The following is a 13,732-nucleotide window of genomic DNA, read 5'->3' on the forward strand; positions in this document are numbered from 1 at the left end:
TTATGGTCTGACTACATATTCTTCAGTTTATACCTTGTTGGAACACCTATTCTATTTTCTAAGTTTAACCCATATATTTAATACCAACAATTAATGGTGCTCATCACAATTTGCTCCTGGAAGTGTTGAGGCTGACTGGATTACAGGGTGGCTGATAATGGTTATGTAGGTGAGTAAATTTCATGGCAATCAACACCTCTTGAAATTTGTCTTGTGCAAAACAATTAAGGAACGCTTGGGCATCCTGTCTTCAAATATTCCACTGATGCAATTAGTATTCAGCTGGGTATTCAAATTGAAACTATGCAGTAAGGTGGGGTTCTTATTTTCTTTGCCTTACAATGGCGTGTCATACACAATAGCCATCTGGTCCCTATTAAAAGTAGCTGAAAATACAGCTCTCTCACTAACTAAAATATGTCTTAGATCTGTTTCAGAGTTGCTGTCAAATTCAAAGTTTGATGTCAATTATGCATTTGGACGTGTGAAGAGGAGCTTGCTTCATATTGCAGCTAAGTAAGACAATCCTCAGAAGGCTGTGAAATGTGTTAATTTATTATATGCTCCATACCTTTGAAAAAGTTATTTTCATTTTTGGTATATATTATTTTTTATTTGTGCAGTGATATCATTTTTTAAAATAATTTTGTTTTTTTTTTTACAAAACAATCATTAATTTTCAGGAAAAAAAATAGAAATATAAACTAAAAATACGAACTTTTTTTTATGCCTTTGAGTCAGTGTTGACTCTTGCAACGGCCTGAACAAGTCCCTGCAGTTTTCTTGGCAAGATTTCAGAAGCAGTTTGCTACTGCCTCCTTCCAAGGGCTGAGTGAGCGGCCCAAAGTCATGCAGCTGGCTTTATGTCTAAGACAAAACTAGAACTCCCGGTCTCCTGGTTTCTAGTCTGGTGTCTTAATCATTACACCAAACTGGCTCTCAAAAAAAAAAACAAAAAAACCCCTGCACACCGCATCCTTTGATTAGTAGAGACTACTGCCTTTTTCAAAACAGATAAATCACAAATTTCCAACAACAACCATTCGTTGGTAACTGGAATATCATCACTTTTCCAATTTCTTAATATAATTCTTCCTCCCAACCCCCTTCTCATTCGAAACAACCACCATTCCTGATAAACAGTCAAATTCCGAAGCTTTGGTATATAATTCAACATTGCATTAACATCTTTAACATTTAAAGATTTTCCTATAAATCTATTAATAAATACTAATACACTATTCCAAAAATATGCTTAATGATCACATGCCCATATCACATCGGTCAGCGACCCTCAAATTTTTTGCACCTCTAGCATAGGAAATCTGATGTCCATCCTTTCAAATACATCCTTTGGGGAGTCCAGTACACCCTAAATATAATTTTTTGATGAATCAACCTTAATCTCACATTTGTAGATAGCATTTTACCTTTTTTAAAGATATGAAGCCATTGATGTAGCTTTATAGAAATTCTAGTTCATTATTACATGTTTGGAATATCCCAGAAATGTTCACTTTAAAAATATCTGTTAGCTTTTGATGGAGATACATTATATGTTTTATTTCTGTCATGGATTCCTTCAAGTAACAAAGCAACTCAGGTGCCTTTGAGGCATAGTATATATTAATGATAAAGGGCAGGTGTAGTACATTGAGAAGTCTGTAGATTTTTCCATTCATTGAAGCAATTTGAGCAACAGTTCGAAATGCAGAAATTACTTTTGCAGGAGGATAAGCCTTTAGATCATATTCAATAGAATAGACTAATAATTTTTAAAAACAACAAAGAATGCCTAATTTAAATACCTGCTAACTTATTTAACACGTTCAGCATTGCTTTCCCTATTTCAGGTACTCTGTAGTAAACACCTTTTTTTATTTTTGGTCCTGGCTGATCATCTTAATTTTCTACTCACTGAAAAAAGCTTTTGAAAATTAAAGTCATGACCTACAAATTTTATGTAATATCATTATGCTGTTGACTTTTTGTGAAAATTATCCTTTTCTACTGTCCTTTTAAGATGTTTCTGAATTTTTTCCTGTAGTTGTGGGTCAGTTGAATGTCTAATTCTGCTGCTAAAGAAAGGTGCAAACCCCAATTACCAGGATATTTCTGGGTGCACTCCACTTCATTTAGCTGCTCGGAATGGGTAAGGTCTAGTAATCACATTTAGCTTTTTGCATAATAGCTATAACAAAAATAGCTAAGTATTGTACAGTCTTTGATCTTTTGATGAGGCTTTTTAAAACATCTAGAAGAATCTTTGTTGAAATATAATGAGGCTATGCATTATAGTAGTCAAGTTGAGGATTGTTCAGGCTGCAGAATAATATTTCTAAGAAGCTATATTTTTTCATCTTCTGGATGCGATAGATGCAAATATTGCCAAAGATATTATGTTCCATATTTTGAGATTTAAAGGTATGCATGCAAAACCTTTACCCTATGGAAAACAGTGTTCATGTTAAATCTAAGAAAATTGACAACCTGTGTTAAAAATGTTCAGATAATATAGAGATGTTTCTTAGCTTTAGTTTTAATAAAATCTAATTTCATTCTTTTTTTAAAATTAGGAATATGCTTATAGGGTATGTCTAACTAAAATTAAGTTTGTAATAACATGTTTAGCTTAGTGTTCCATTTTCAGTCCAACTATGGTTCTAGTATTACCAAGTGATATTTTATAATTTTTTAAAAAAATTCTGTTTTAGTTCTAGTCTATGCTTCCATTTTAAAGATCTGAGTAGCAATTCCCTAAGATACAATGATCTTTGGAGTCTGCACTTTCAGCTAGATGTTCCTCGGCTCAGGCAATTAATGGCTAGAATAGACAGACAGATAAAAGTATAAGGAAAAAATTGAGGTGAATTGAAATACTTAGCAATAATAAGGAGTGATCAAATAATTTCAGAGGAAAAACAACATTTGTATTAATATGCAGGCCTGTAGTTTAGTAGAAGACAGTGTGCTTTACAAGCAAAGGATTCAGCCTCTGTCATTTTCAGATGCATCTGAGAAAGATGTCTGTGTATGGTATGTTAGTTTCCTACACTTTTCCCATAGAACTGGTCGTCAAGCAGTTCAGTGCATCTGCCAACAGAACCTGGTGTGTCTTTCTTCATAATTTAAACCCAAGTGAAGGGCTGTAGCCTGCTCCCCTGATCGTTTGGAGAGCTGCAGGCGATGTCATGAATGAGTGCTGAAATCACAGAAAGAAGGGTGGAGCAGAGGCTTTTCAGCCTGTTGTTCTTTCTTTTTCTAGGTTTGGTGAAACACTGTGATTTCTGCCCTTAAGAATGCTCCAAATATCCAGAATGGCCTGAAGTGCCACCAATCATGTTAGCAAAATGATCAAATATCTATAACTTGATTTGGCACATTTTGGGGGTGGGGGGCTGCAGTACGGGTGATTTGCCTCCCAGAGGCCTCCTCCTCTCTTTTCTAATCTTACTTATTTGAAAAGTGCACAGGCACAAACTGGCTGTAATTGACACTTTATTTTGTCAATGGGATCTTGGGGCTGCATGCAACCCCCTCTGATATAAGCTTTAGGCTTGGGTCATCTTTAAAAAGAAAAAGAAAGAGAAGTACAGTTCTGTCCATGAAGTACACATCATACCATGTGAGGCAGATGCTCAATACAGAATGCTATGCATAGACCTAATGACTTGACTAATCTTCTATCCAGAAAAATTATGCGACTCAGGGTCCTCAGGAACAGATCATTAGATGTGTGGTTGGAGGAATATTTGCATGCTACAACATACAGAGGGGATTTCCAACTTTAAGGAGCCCTTTTATTGGACATGTAGGAGCTAAAGAAGTCATTTTATAGTATTATACAATTATACAAGATTTATATTTTATATTTCTGCATTATTATTGCAATCCCAATAATCGTGTGTCATAGCCAACGCTTGACCCGTGCCCGAGGGCAAGAATGGTAAAGGTAGCATGTATGAGATGTCCAAAGATACAGTTGTTTATAGCTGGGCTATTGTAACTATTAGTAATAGTTATTGCATGTTGTTATATAAGTTATAAACCTCCTAGTGTCAAGCTGGATTGAGGTGGTGTATACATTCATAAATAAAACAAAAAAATGTTATTGGGCATATGGCTGATATTTAATTTACTTTTCTATGCAGCCAGAAAAAGTGTATGAGCAAGCTACTGGAATATAATGCTGATGTCAACATTTGTAATAATGAAGGTCTGACAGCAGTAAGTGTTACAATTTTATTCCTGTCATCCTAGAGTTAAATAAAGACCACCCTCCTTGTTTCATTGCTTAACCTTTTTTCCCTCAATGGTCTTCAGAATTTAATAAAAAGTATGCATTTTGTATTCTGTAAAATGTTGTACTCGCTGATTTTATATTCCAATTATACTGTTTGTTAATGCTGTATTATATGTAATCCTATTAATATGTATTAGATTTTACTATTAAAAACTGTTGTGTTATGGTTTCTTAGTCTAAATATTTGATCTGTCTGCGATTTGTGTTAACATCATAATATGCAGTAATACATTAGTGCATCTGAAGAATATATTTTCACACAAAAACTTTAATCACTGTTCTTAAAATCCACCTCCACTTACTTTTCAGCTTGTAGCATATTTAAGTTGAAATACATTGTGATTTTAGCAAAAACATTAGTTGGTTAAGACAATATACCTATTCTGTACCCATTTGTTTTTTCCCTTCTTCATCAGTTCCTCTTATTGAACAATAAGTTGAGTTAGCATATTAAAAGGTAATTAGGGAATGAGACAGACGTGTTCGCCATAAAATAATAATGAACTTTAGAAGAAAAGTTCTTCAGCAAAGGATCGTTACCTTGTCGTGGTGGCTGGAGCTTGAGCACCTCAATGATGCCATGAGCTAAACCGTGAAGGGCCACCCAAGACGGGAAGGTCATGACAGAGAGGTCAGACTAAATGCGATCCCTGAGGAAGGTAATGGCAACCCACCTCAGTATTCTTGCCGTGAAAACTAAATGGATCAGTACAACCAGAGATATGTCGGTATACCATCGGAAGATGAGACCCCCAGGTCGGAAGATGGTCAAAATGCTACTGGGGAGGAACAGAGGATGAGCTCAACTAGCCCCAGACGTGATGACGCAGCTAGCTCAAAGCCGAAAGGACGGCTAGCGGCCGACGGTGCTGGTGGTGAACGGCGAATCCGATGTTCTAAGGATCAACACACCATCGGAACCTGGAATGTAAGATCTATGAGCCAGGGCAAATTGGATGTGGTTATTGGTGAGATGTCAAGATTAAAGATAGACATTCTGGGCGTCAGTGAACTGAAATGGACTGGAATGGGCCACTTCACATCAAATGACCACCAGATCTACTACTGCGGACAAGAGGACCACAGAAGAAATGGAGTAGCCTTCATAATTAATAGTAAAGTGGCTAAAGCAGTGCTTGGATACAACCCAAAAAACGATAGAATGATCTCAATTCGAATTCAGGGCAAGCCATCTAACATCACAGTGATCCAAATATACGCCCCAACCACAAATGCTGAAGAAGCTGAAGTAGAGCAGTTCTATGAGGATCTGCAGCACCTACTGGACAACACGCCTAAAAGAGATGTTATTTTCATCACAGGAGACTGGAATGCTAAGGTGGGCAGTCAAATGACACCTCGAATTACAGGTAAGTATGGCCTGGGAGAACAAAACGAAGCAGGACACAGGCTGATAGAATTTTGCCAAGACAATTCACTCTGCATAACAAACACTCTCTTCCAACAACCTAAGAGACGGCTTTATACATGGACTTCACCAGATGGACAACACCGAAATCAGATTGATTACATCCTTTGCAGCCAAAGGTGGCGGACATCTGTACAGTCGGTAAAAACAAGGCCTGGAGCTGACTGTAGTTCAGATCACGAACTACTTCTTGCACAATTTAGGATCAGACTAAAGAGATTAGGGAAGACCCACAGATCAGCTAGATATGAGCTCACTAATATTCCTAAGGAATATGCAGTGGAGGTGAAGAATAGATTTAAGGGACTGGACTTAGTAGATAGGGTCCCGGAAGAACTCTGGACAGAAGTTGGCAGCATTGTTCAGGAGGCGGCAACAAAATACATCCCAAAGAAAGAGAAAACCAAGAAGGCAAAATGGCTGTCTGCTGAGACACTAGAAGTAGCCCAAGAAAGAAGGAAAGCAAAAGGCAACAGTGATAGGGGGAGATATGCCCAATTTAATGCAAAATTCCAGAGGTTAGCCAGAATAGATAAGGAATTATTTTTAAACAAGCAATGCGCGGAAGTGGAAGAAGACAATAGAATAGGAAGGACAAGAGACCTCTTCCAGAAAATTAGAAACATTGGAGGTAAATTCCAGGCCAAAATGGGTATGATCAAAAACAAAGATGGCAAGGACCTAACAGAACAAGAAGAGATCAAGAAAAGGTGGCAAGAATATACAGAAAACCTGTATAGGAAGGATAACAATATCGGGGATAGCTTTGACGGTGTGGTCGGTGAGCTAGAGCCAGACATCCTGAAGAGTGAGGTTGAGTGGGCCTTAAGAAGCATTGCTAATAACAAGGCAACAGGAGACGACGGCATCCCAGCTGAACTGTTCAAAATCTTGCAAGATGATGCTGTCAAGGTAATGCATGCTATATGCCAGCAAATTTGGAAAACACAAGAATGGCCATCAGACTGGAAAAAATCAACTTATATCCCCATACCAAAAAAAGGAAACACTAAAGAATGTTCAAACTATCGAACAGTGGCACTCATTTCACATGCCAGTAAGGTAATGCTCAAGATCCTGCAAGGTAGACTTCAGCAGTTCATGGAGCAAGAATTGCCAGATGTACAAGCTGGGTTTAGAAAAGGCAGAGGAACTAGAGACCAAATTGCCAATATCCGCTGGATAATGGAAAAAGCCAGGGAGTTTCAGAAAAACATCTATTTCTGTTTTATTGACTATTCTAAAGCCTTTGACAGTGTGGACCATAACAAATTGTGGCAAGTTCTTAGTGGTATGGGGATACCAAGTCATCTTGTCTGCCTCCTGAAGAATCTGTATAACGACCAAGTAGCAACAGTAAGAACAGACCACGGAACAACGGACTGGTTTAAGATTGGGAAAGGAGTACGGCAGGGCTGTATACTCTCACCCTACCTATTCAACTTGTATGCAGAACACATCATGCGACAAGCTGGGCTTGAGGAATCCAAGGCTGGAGTTAAAATCTCTGGAAGAAACATTAACAATCTCAGATATGCAGATGATACCACTTTGATGGCTGAAAGTGAAGAGGAACTGAGGAGCCTTATGATGAAGGTGAAAGAAGAAAGTGCAAAAGCTGGTTTGCAGCTAAACCTCAAAAAAACCAAGATTATGGCAACCAGCTTGATTGATAACTGGCAAATAGAGGAAGAAAATGTAGAAGCAGTGAAAGACTTTGTATTCCTAGGTGCAAAGATTACTGCAGATGCTGACTGCAGTCAGGAAATCAGAAGACGCTTAATCCTTGGAAGAAGAGCAATGACAAATCTCGATAAAATAGTTAAGAGCAGAGACATCACACTGACAACAAAGGCCCGCATAGTTAAAGCAATGGTGTTCCCTGTAGTAACATATGGCTGCGAGAGCTGGACCATAAGGAAGGCTGAGCGAAGGAAGATCGATGCTTTTGAACTGTGGTGTTGGAGGAAAATTCTGAGAGTGCCTTGGACTGCAAGAAGATCCAACCAGTCCATCCTCCAGGAAATAAAGCCAGACTGCTCACTTGAGGGAATGATATTAAAGGCAAAACTGAAATACTTTGGCCACATAATGAGAAGACAGGACACCCTGGAGAAGATGCTGATGCTAGGGAGAGTGGAAGGCAAAAGGAAGAGGGGTCGACCAAGGGCAAGATGGATGGATGATATTCTAGAGGTGACGGACTTGTCCATGGGGGAGCTGGGGGTGTTGACGACCGACAGGAAGCTCTGGCGTGGGCTGGTCCATGAAGTCACGAAGAGTCGGAAGCGACTAAACGAATAAACAACAAAGAAGAAAAGTTATTTAATTCTTTTAGCTGAAACGTGTGGTACAGACTAACTAAAAAGCAACTTTGGGAGTTGTAAGTGATGATTCTATGGAAATTCTAAAGCAAATTCAATTTGGGGTATTATTGACAAAGGGATTAAGACTGAAACAGCCAATATCACAATGGTTGGAAATATTGTATCAGTTTATAACTGAGACTAAGTCCCAGTGAACTTGGTGAAGCTTAGTTCTGATGTATATACAGTAGAATCTCGGTTAACTGGAACTCAAGCAACCGGCAAAAAAAATGAAGAAATAATATGTTAAATAAACATTTAAATAAAGTCAATTTTTAGTGGAAAGATAAATTTAAACTTGGCGCGCCATGCTGATCCAATCCCCCTCCAGCAGAAAGGCAAGCCCAAACCTGCTGCACCACACCGCACCGACCTGACCCTCTGCAGCAAGTCCAAACCTGGTGCTCTGTGCCGTGCTGCGCTGACCACCCCCAGCAGAAAGGCAAGTCCAAACCCAGAGCTCTGCGCTGCGCCGACCTGAGCCCCCCAGCAGAAAGGCAAGCCCATACCTGGCGTACCATGCCACTCCAACCTCCCCCAGCAGAAAGGCAAATCCAAAGCTGGTGTCAGAGTCAAGCCTGCCTCTGACTCAGAAGGCGAAACTCCTTCTGAGTCAGAGGAGGAAATAGGAACTTAATGGGCTGAAACTGGGAAAACAAAACTCGAGGGTGAGCCAGCGTGGGAAGAGTCCAAGGTGCTGATTGGCCAGGATTGAGGGGAGGATTTGAATCCTCCAGTCAGTGCACACTGATGGGCAAAAACGCATGCAAAAGAAAAGGCAGCCTGATTGGCTGCAGAAGGGTCCAGGTGCGCAAAGGATTGGGATAAAAGGCAGACACGCGAAGAACGAGCTGCTGGAGACAACCAATCCTCCAAGCCTGCAGCTTCAGCGGAAGAGTCCCTACCTGCATCGGAGACAGTGTCTGTTGCTGAAGAGGAATCAGTGCCTTTGCTCCGCTCTGAAGAGGACTTGTATCCTGCCTCTGCTGCCATCGAGGATTCTGTATTCGCAGTGCCCAGCAATCTCAGCCTTGCATCCAGTCTTGAAACTCTGTGATCTTCCATGCAGCTTCCTTGTGCCTTTGAGTCTCAGTCCCGCAGCGTGCCTTCAGTTCAGCCAACCGTGCTCCGGGTGCTCAGCCGTGCTCAGGAGTTTCACACTTACCCTGTTGTGAACCCCTATCTCAGTCTAGTCTTGCTTCGAGTTTCCAGTCTGGCTCCAGGTCTCCAGTCCAGAGGATCCAGCCTAGTCCAGGGCTTCCAGCCGAGTCTAGTCTTGCTCCGAGCTTCCGGTCTTGCTCAAAGACTCCAGTCCAGAGGATCTAACCCAGTCCAGGTTTTCCAGCTGAGTCTAGCCTTGCTCCAAGTTCCAGTCTTGCTCCAAGTCTCCAACCTAGTCCAGAGTTTCTAGTTGAGTCCAGCCTCGTTTCCAGTTTGTAGTCTTGCTGTGAAACTCCAGTTAGCGGCTTCCAGTCCAGCGTGGGTCATCAGCCCCACCCAGAGTTCCAGTGCCAGCGCAACTCAAGTACTGTTCCAGTTCGAGACCTGCGTCCTCAACTTCAGCAGCACCTTGCGTTCCAGTCTCTTCCAGCCTTCCAGTTTCCCTTGGGGAGACTTCTTCTGCTGTCTCGTTGTGGCCCAGTTGGGCTTGTTTGAACCCAGATCTTCCTACTTCAAGGACTTACTTATTGTAAATAGTTATTTAATAAAGAGTATTTTTGATATTACTCTGCCTGGTTGCATAGTCTGAACAGGACACCCAGTGCTCTGTGCTGTGCTGACCCAACCCGCCCCCAGCAGAAAGGCAAGTCCAAACCTACCTTTTTAAAGGTAAGCCCAAACCTCCCCTCACCAGAAAGGGACTGGACCGGTGCGGTGTGGTGCGCCAAGCCCAAACCCACCCCTCTGCCAGAAAGGGATTGGCCGATCCCTCTAGCAGAAAGGCAAGTCCAAACTTGGCGCACCCATTTTGTAATAGTAACCCTCAAGCAACTGGAAACTACATTTATCTGGCATCTGCCAATCCCCGCTGCTGCCGGTTAACCGAGATTCTACTGTAATTGATAATTAGAAATTCTGTACAGTATTTTCATGTCCTCTTGTGGAGATAGGCTGGAGGCATAATTTGGTTCTCAGGGAGCATGAGCTACTGAACAGGTAGTCCTCAGGTTATGATGGCAGTTGGCATCAGGATTGTTGTCGCTAAGCAATGGGGTTGTAAAGTGTGATGTCATTGCTTAGCAACGACAGTCCCAGTTGCTGTCATAACCCCAAGATACGCGGGTCATTAAGTGGGATGCAGCAGGAATCCCAGGTAAGGAATGCATGGGTGCCACAAGGGGGATGGGGGAGTCTGGGGAAGGCCTGGTGCAGCCCATGTGCGAGTTGGGGGAGGCCAGGGAGGGGGTGTTGCAGTGCCACGCAAGTGCAGGGAGGTTGGGGGAACTTACAGAGTGACTCGTGACCTTCCCTGCTGGTTTCCTCATTGACTTTGCTTTTGGGAAGCCGGCAGGGAAGGGCACAAATGGCGATCACGTGACTGGAGGGCGCTGCAACCATTGTAACTGTGAACTGGTCGCCAAGCACCCGAATCATGATCACGTGACCGTGGAGGTGGTGTGACAGCTAGAACTTTGAGGACTGGTCATAAGTACTACTCATTCAGCATTGTCAGAACTTTGAACAGTTGCTGAACAAGTGGTCAGTAAGTAAGGACTACTTGTAGTTGCTTTGATTATGGTCACTGAGGAAGAGAACTTCAAATGGAGATTTAACACTAATTAGATATTACAAAATAAAACTTGAATTGATTAATGGGTCATGTAGTTTGGGCTGGCTATTAGATGGTGAAAGATTATGGTGAGAACCATTTATCACTGGAAGAGTTCAGTGAGTGAATGGCAGAATTGTTGTGAGATTGGCATTTGACTGAAAGAAGTAGGGCTAAGAGTTTGGATAGCAAAACTAAGGTCCTTTAAAATTTGCAGTTTGGTTTGTTTCTGTTGATGGAAGAGAAAAATGTGTTACCTGCTTAGCCATACTTTTATATACTTTTCTGAAATTTCTGAGTTAATGGAATTCTAAAGTATTCTGTACCCATGAACATGAGTCCATTGTTTAGCACTGAAATGTATTGGGGAGGCTTGTAAATTTCCTTGCTGAATGTGTGTTCTGTTACTTTTTGACCCAGATCCATTGGCTTGCTGTTAATGGACGAACAGAATTGCTTCATGATCTTGTACAGCATGTTGCCAATGTAGATGTTGAAGATGCAATGGGGCAGACCGCACTGCATGTGGCGTGCCAAAATGGCCATAAGACGGTAGGTTGAGTAACATAGCTTGATCCTGAATGCTCTGGCTTTAACAGTAATCAAACTGTAAGCATTTTATATGCAAGAAACCTGATTCCAGAAAATCACAAGATTATTTATGTATTTATTGACTCTCAGCAGATAAGAAATAACTGCTGATTTTGAAAATGATGGAGCCTTCAGTTATGCTTAAATTTTAAACTCTTAGACCTTTTAGACACTTAGCCGTTTCAGTCAGGTTTTAGGCTGGGTCATAGTACAGTGACAGCATTGGTTGCACTTGTTGATGATTTGTGGTGCAGCTGGGATTGGAGTGAGGCAGTCATCCTGGCCCTCCTTGATCTTCCAATGGCTTTCAGTACCATCAGCCATGGCATCCTTTTGGACCAGCTGTGGGGAATAAGTGGGAGGCATGGTGTTTGCAGCGGTTCTCCTTTCTCAACTGTCAGTTCTAGGCTGTGGGGGATGGTATGAAGCACCTGTTTTTTGAAGTGCCGTAGATCTTGACACTTTCGCTTCTGTTTCATATCTACGTGGGGCCTCCAGGGGAAGTCATTTGTTGGTTTGAAGCCGAGTATCAGTATGCGGAAGATAGTCACTTATATATTTCCACCCTTGGCAGGCTGAATGATGCTGTCAAGGTCTTGTCTCGGTGCCTGGAGGCTGTTAGGGTCTGGATGGGGAGGAAGAGGCCCAGGGTCAGCTTTTGCAAGACTGAGTAGTAGTGAGTGCTTGATCTTTCCAGTTCTAGGGACTTTCCATCCTTGATTCTGAATGGGGTGGCATTCCCCCCATTTGAATCTAATGCACAATCTCAATCTGGGAGTCTTCCTGGAGTCTCAGCTCCTGCTTGAGGAGAAGGTGGCAGCTGTGGCCAGGAAGACCTTTGTACCAGGCCCTCTCACAGTCCCTCATGCCTTGATTACTTTGCAAATGGACTGTTGCAATATGCACTCTGTTGAGTTGTCCTTGAAGACCATTCAGAGACTGTAGGTGGTTTGGACTACAGTGGTATAAGCAGTGATGGGCAGGCCTTGCTCTATCCATGCAGTACCTCTGCTTTGTGAGCTGCACTGGTTACCATTAAGCTTCCAGATACCATTCAAGGTTAGTTATTACTTATAAAGCCCTACATGGCATAGGGCCTAGTTAGCTGAGGGACTGCCTGCCTCTTTAGTATCTGCCTATTATGTATCGTCCAACAGAATTGGCTTGCTTTGGGTCCTGTCTGTTTAGCAATGTCAGCTATTGGCCTTTAAGGACCTAGGAAGTGAGCCTTCTTGGTTGCAGCACCTGCTCTCTGCAGCAGCACTTCCCAACCCTCCTAGACCTTTGTTTGGCCTCTACCCTACCCACCTTCAGGAGAGCTCTATAAACATGGCTCTCCCCTCAGGATTTGGGTTAGGGTCTCTGATGAACTTTTCTAGGTTGGGGGTGATGTGGGGATTTTTTTTTCATTGTTCCTTCAGGGCAATTTTGCTTTTTTATATCATGATCTTTTTTCAGTTTTTAATTTTGTGAAGCTTCCCATAGTCATTTTTGGAGTTGGACAGCCTAGAAATTGGACAGGTAAAGAAAAGTAAAGTAAAGTAGAAGTGTAAAGTGAAGTAAAAGTGTAAAGAAAAGTGTAAAGTAATAAAGTAGCATCTAGTATGTTAAACACAACAGCATAATCAGAAATGTATCAAAATACCACAAAATAGGAGTAATATGGTTTTTAACAGATGTAAAACAGAGCCTACTATTTGGAAAAAGACCTTAAAAGAAAGCTTAATAGTGGCTCTGATTTTTCTAGCACCCCTAATGGAATATATAACGGCTGCCTATTTTTCAGATAGAGCTTTTTCTGTGATAGCACCCAGGGCACCATTATGACTCCATTAAAAAATAGTATTAAAAATTATTAAGAGCAGAGACATCACCCTAATAACAAAGGTCCGCGTAGTTAAAGCAATGGTATTCCCAGTAGTAACATATGGCTGCGAGAGCTGGACTGTAAGGAAGGCTGAGAGAAGGAAGATCGATGCTTTTGAACTGTGGTGTTGGAGGAAAATTCTGAGAGTGCCTTGGACTGCAAGAAGATCAAGCCAGTCCATCCTCCAGGAAATAAAGCCAGACTGCTCACTTGAGGGAATGGTATTAAAGGCAAAACTGAAATACTTTGGCCACATAATGAGAAGACAGGACACCCTGGAGAAGATGCTGATGCTAGGGAGAGTGGAAGGCAAAAGGAAGAGGGGCCGACCAAGGGCAAGGTGGATGGATGATATTCTAGAGGTGACAGACTCGTCCCTGGGGGAGCTGGGGGTGTTGACGACCGA

The 13,732-nt window shown here is 41.7% G+C and overlaps 1 protein-coding gene across 2 annotated transcripts in view; it reads left to right on the forward strand.

Annotated features, from left to right (window-relative positions):
* The window catches only part of HACE1 (HECT domain and ankyrin repeat containing E3 ubiquitin protein ligase 1), a 60,186-nt gene that overhangs the window by 5,023 nt on the left and 41,431 nt on the right, over positions 1-13,732 (forward strand). For both annotated transcript variants that reach the window (XM_063311681.1, XM_063311674.1), the window contains exons 3-6: positions 427-516; positions 2,048-2,152; positions 4,152-4,227; positions 11,289-11,420. In XM_063311681.1, the coding sequence (XP_063167751.1) occupies positions 427-516; positions 2,048-2,152; positions 4,152-4,227; positions 11,289-11,420 (403 nt within the window). The remainder of the gene's footprint in view (positions 1-426; positions 517-2,047; positions 2,153-4,151; positions 4,228-11,288; positions 11,421-13,732) is intronic.

This window comes from Candoia aspera, chromosome 1 (genome assembly GCF_035149785.1).
Source record: "Candoia aspera isolate rCanAsp1 chromosome 1, rCanAsp1.hap2, whole genome shotgun sequence".
NCBI lineage: Eukaryota > Metazoa > Chordata > Lepidosauria > Squamata > Boidae > Candoia > Candoia aspera.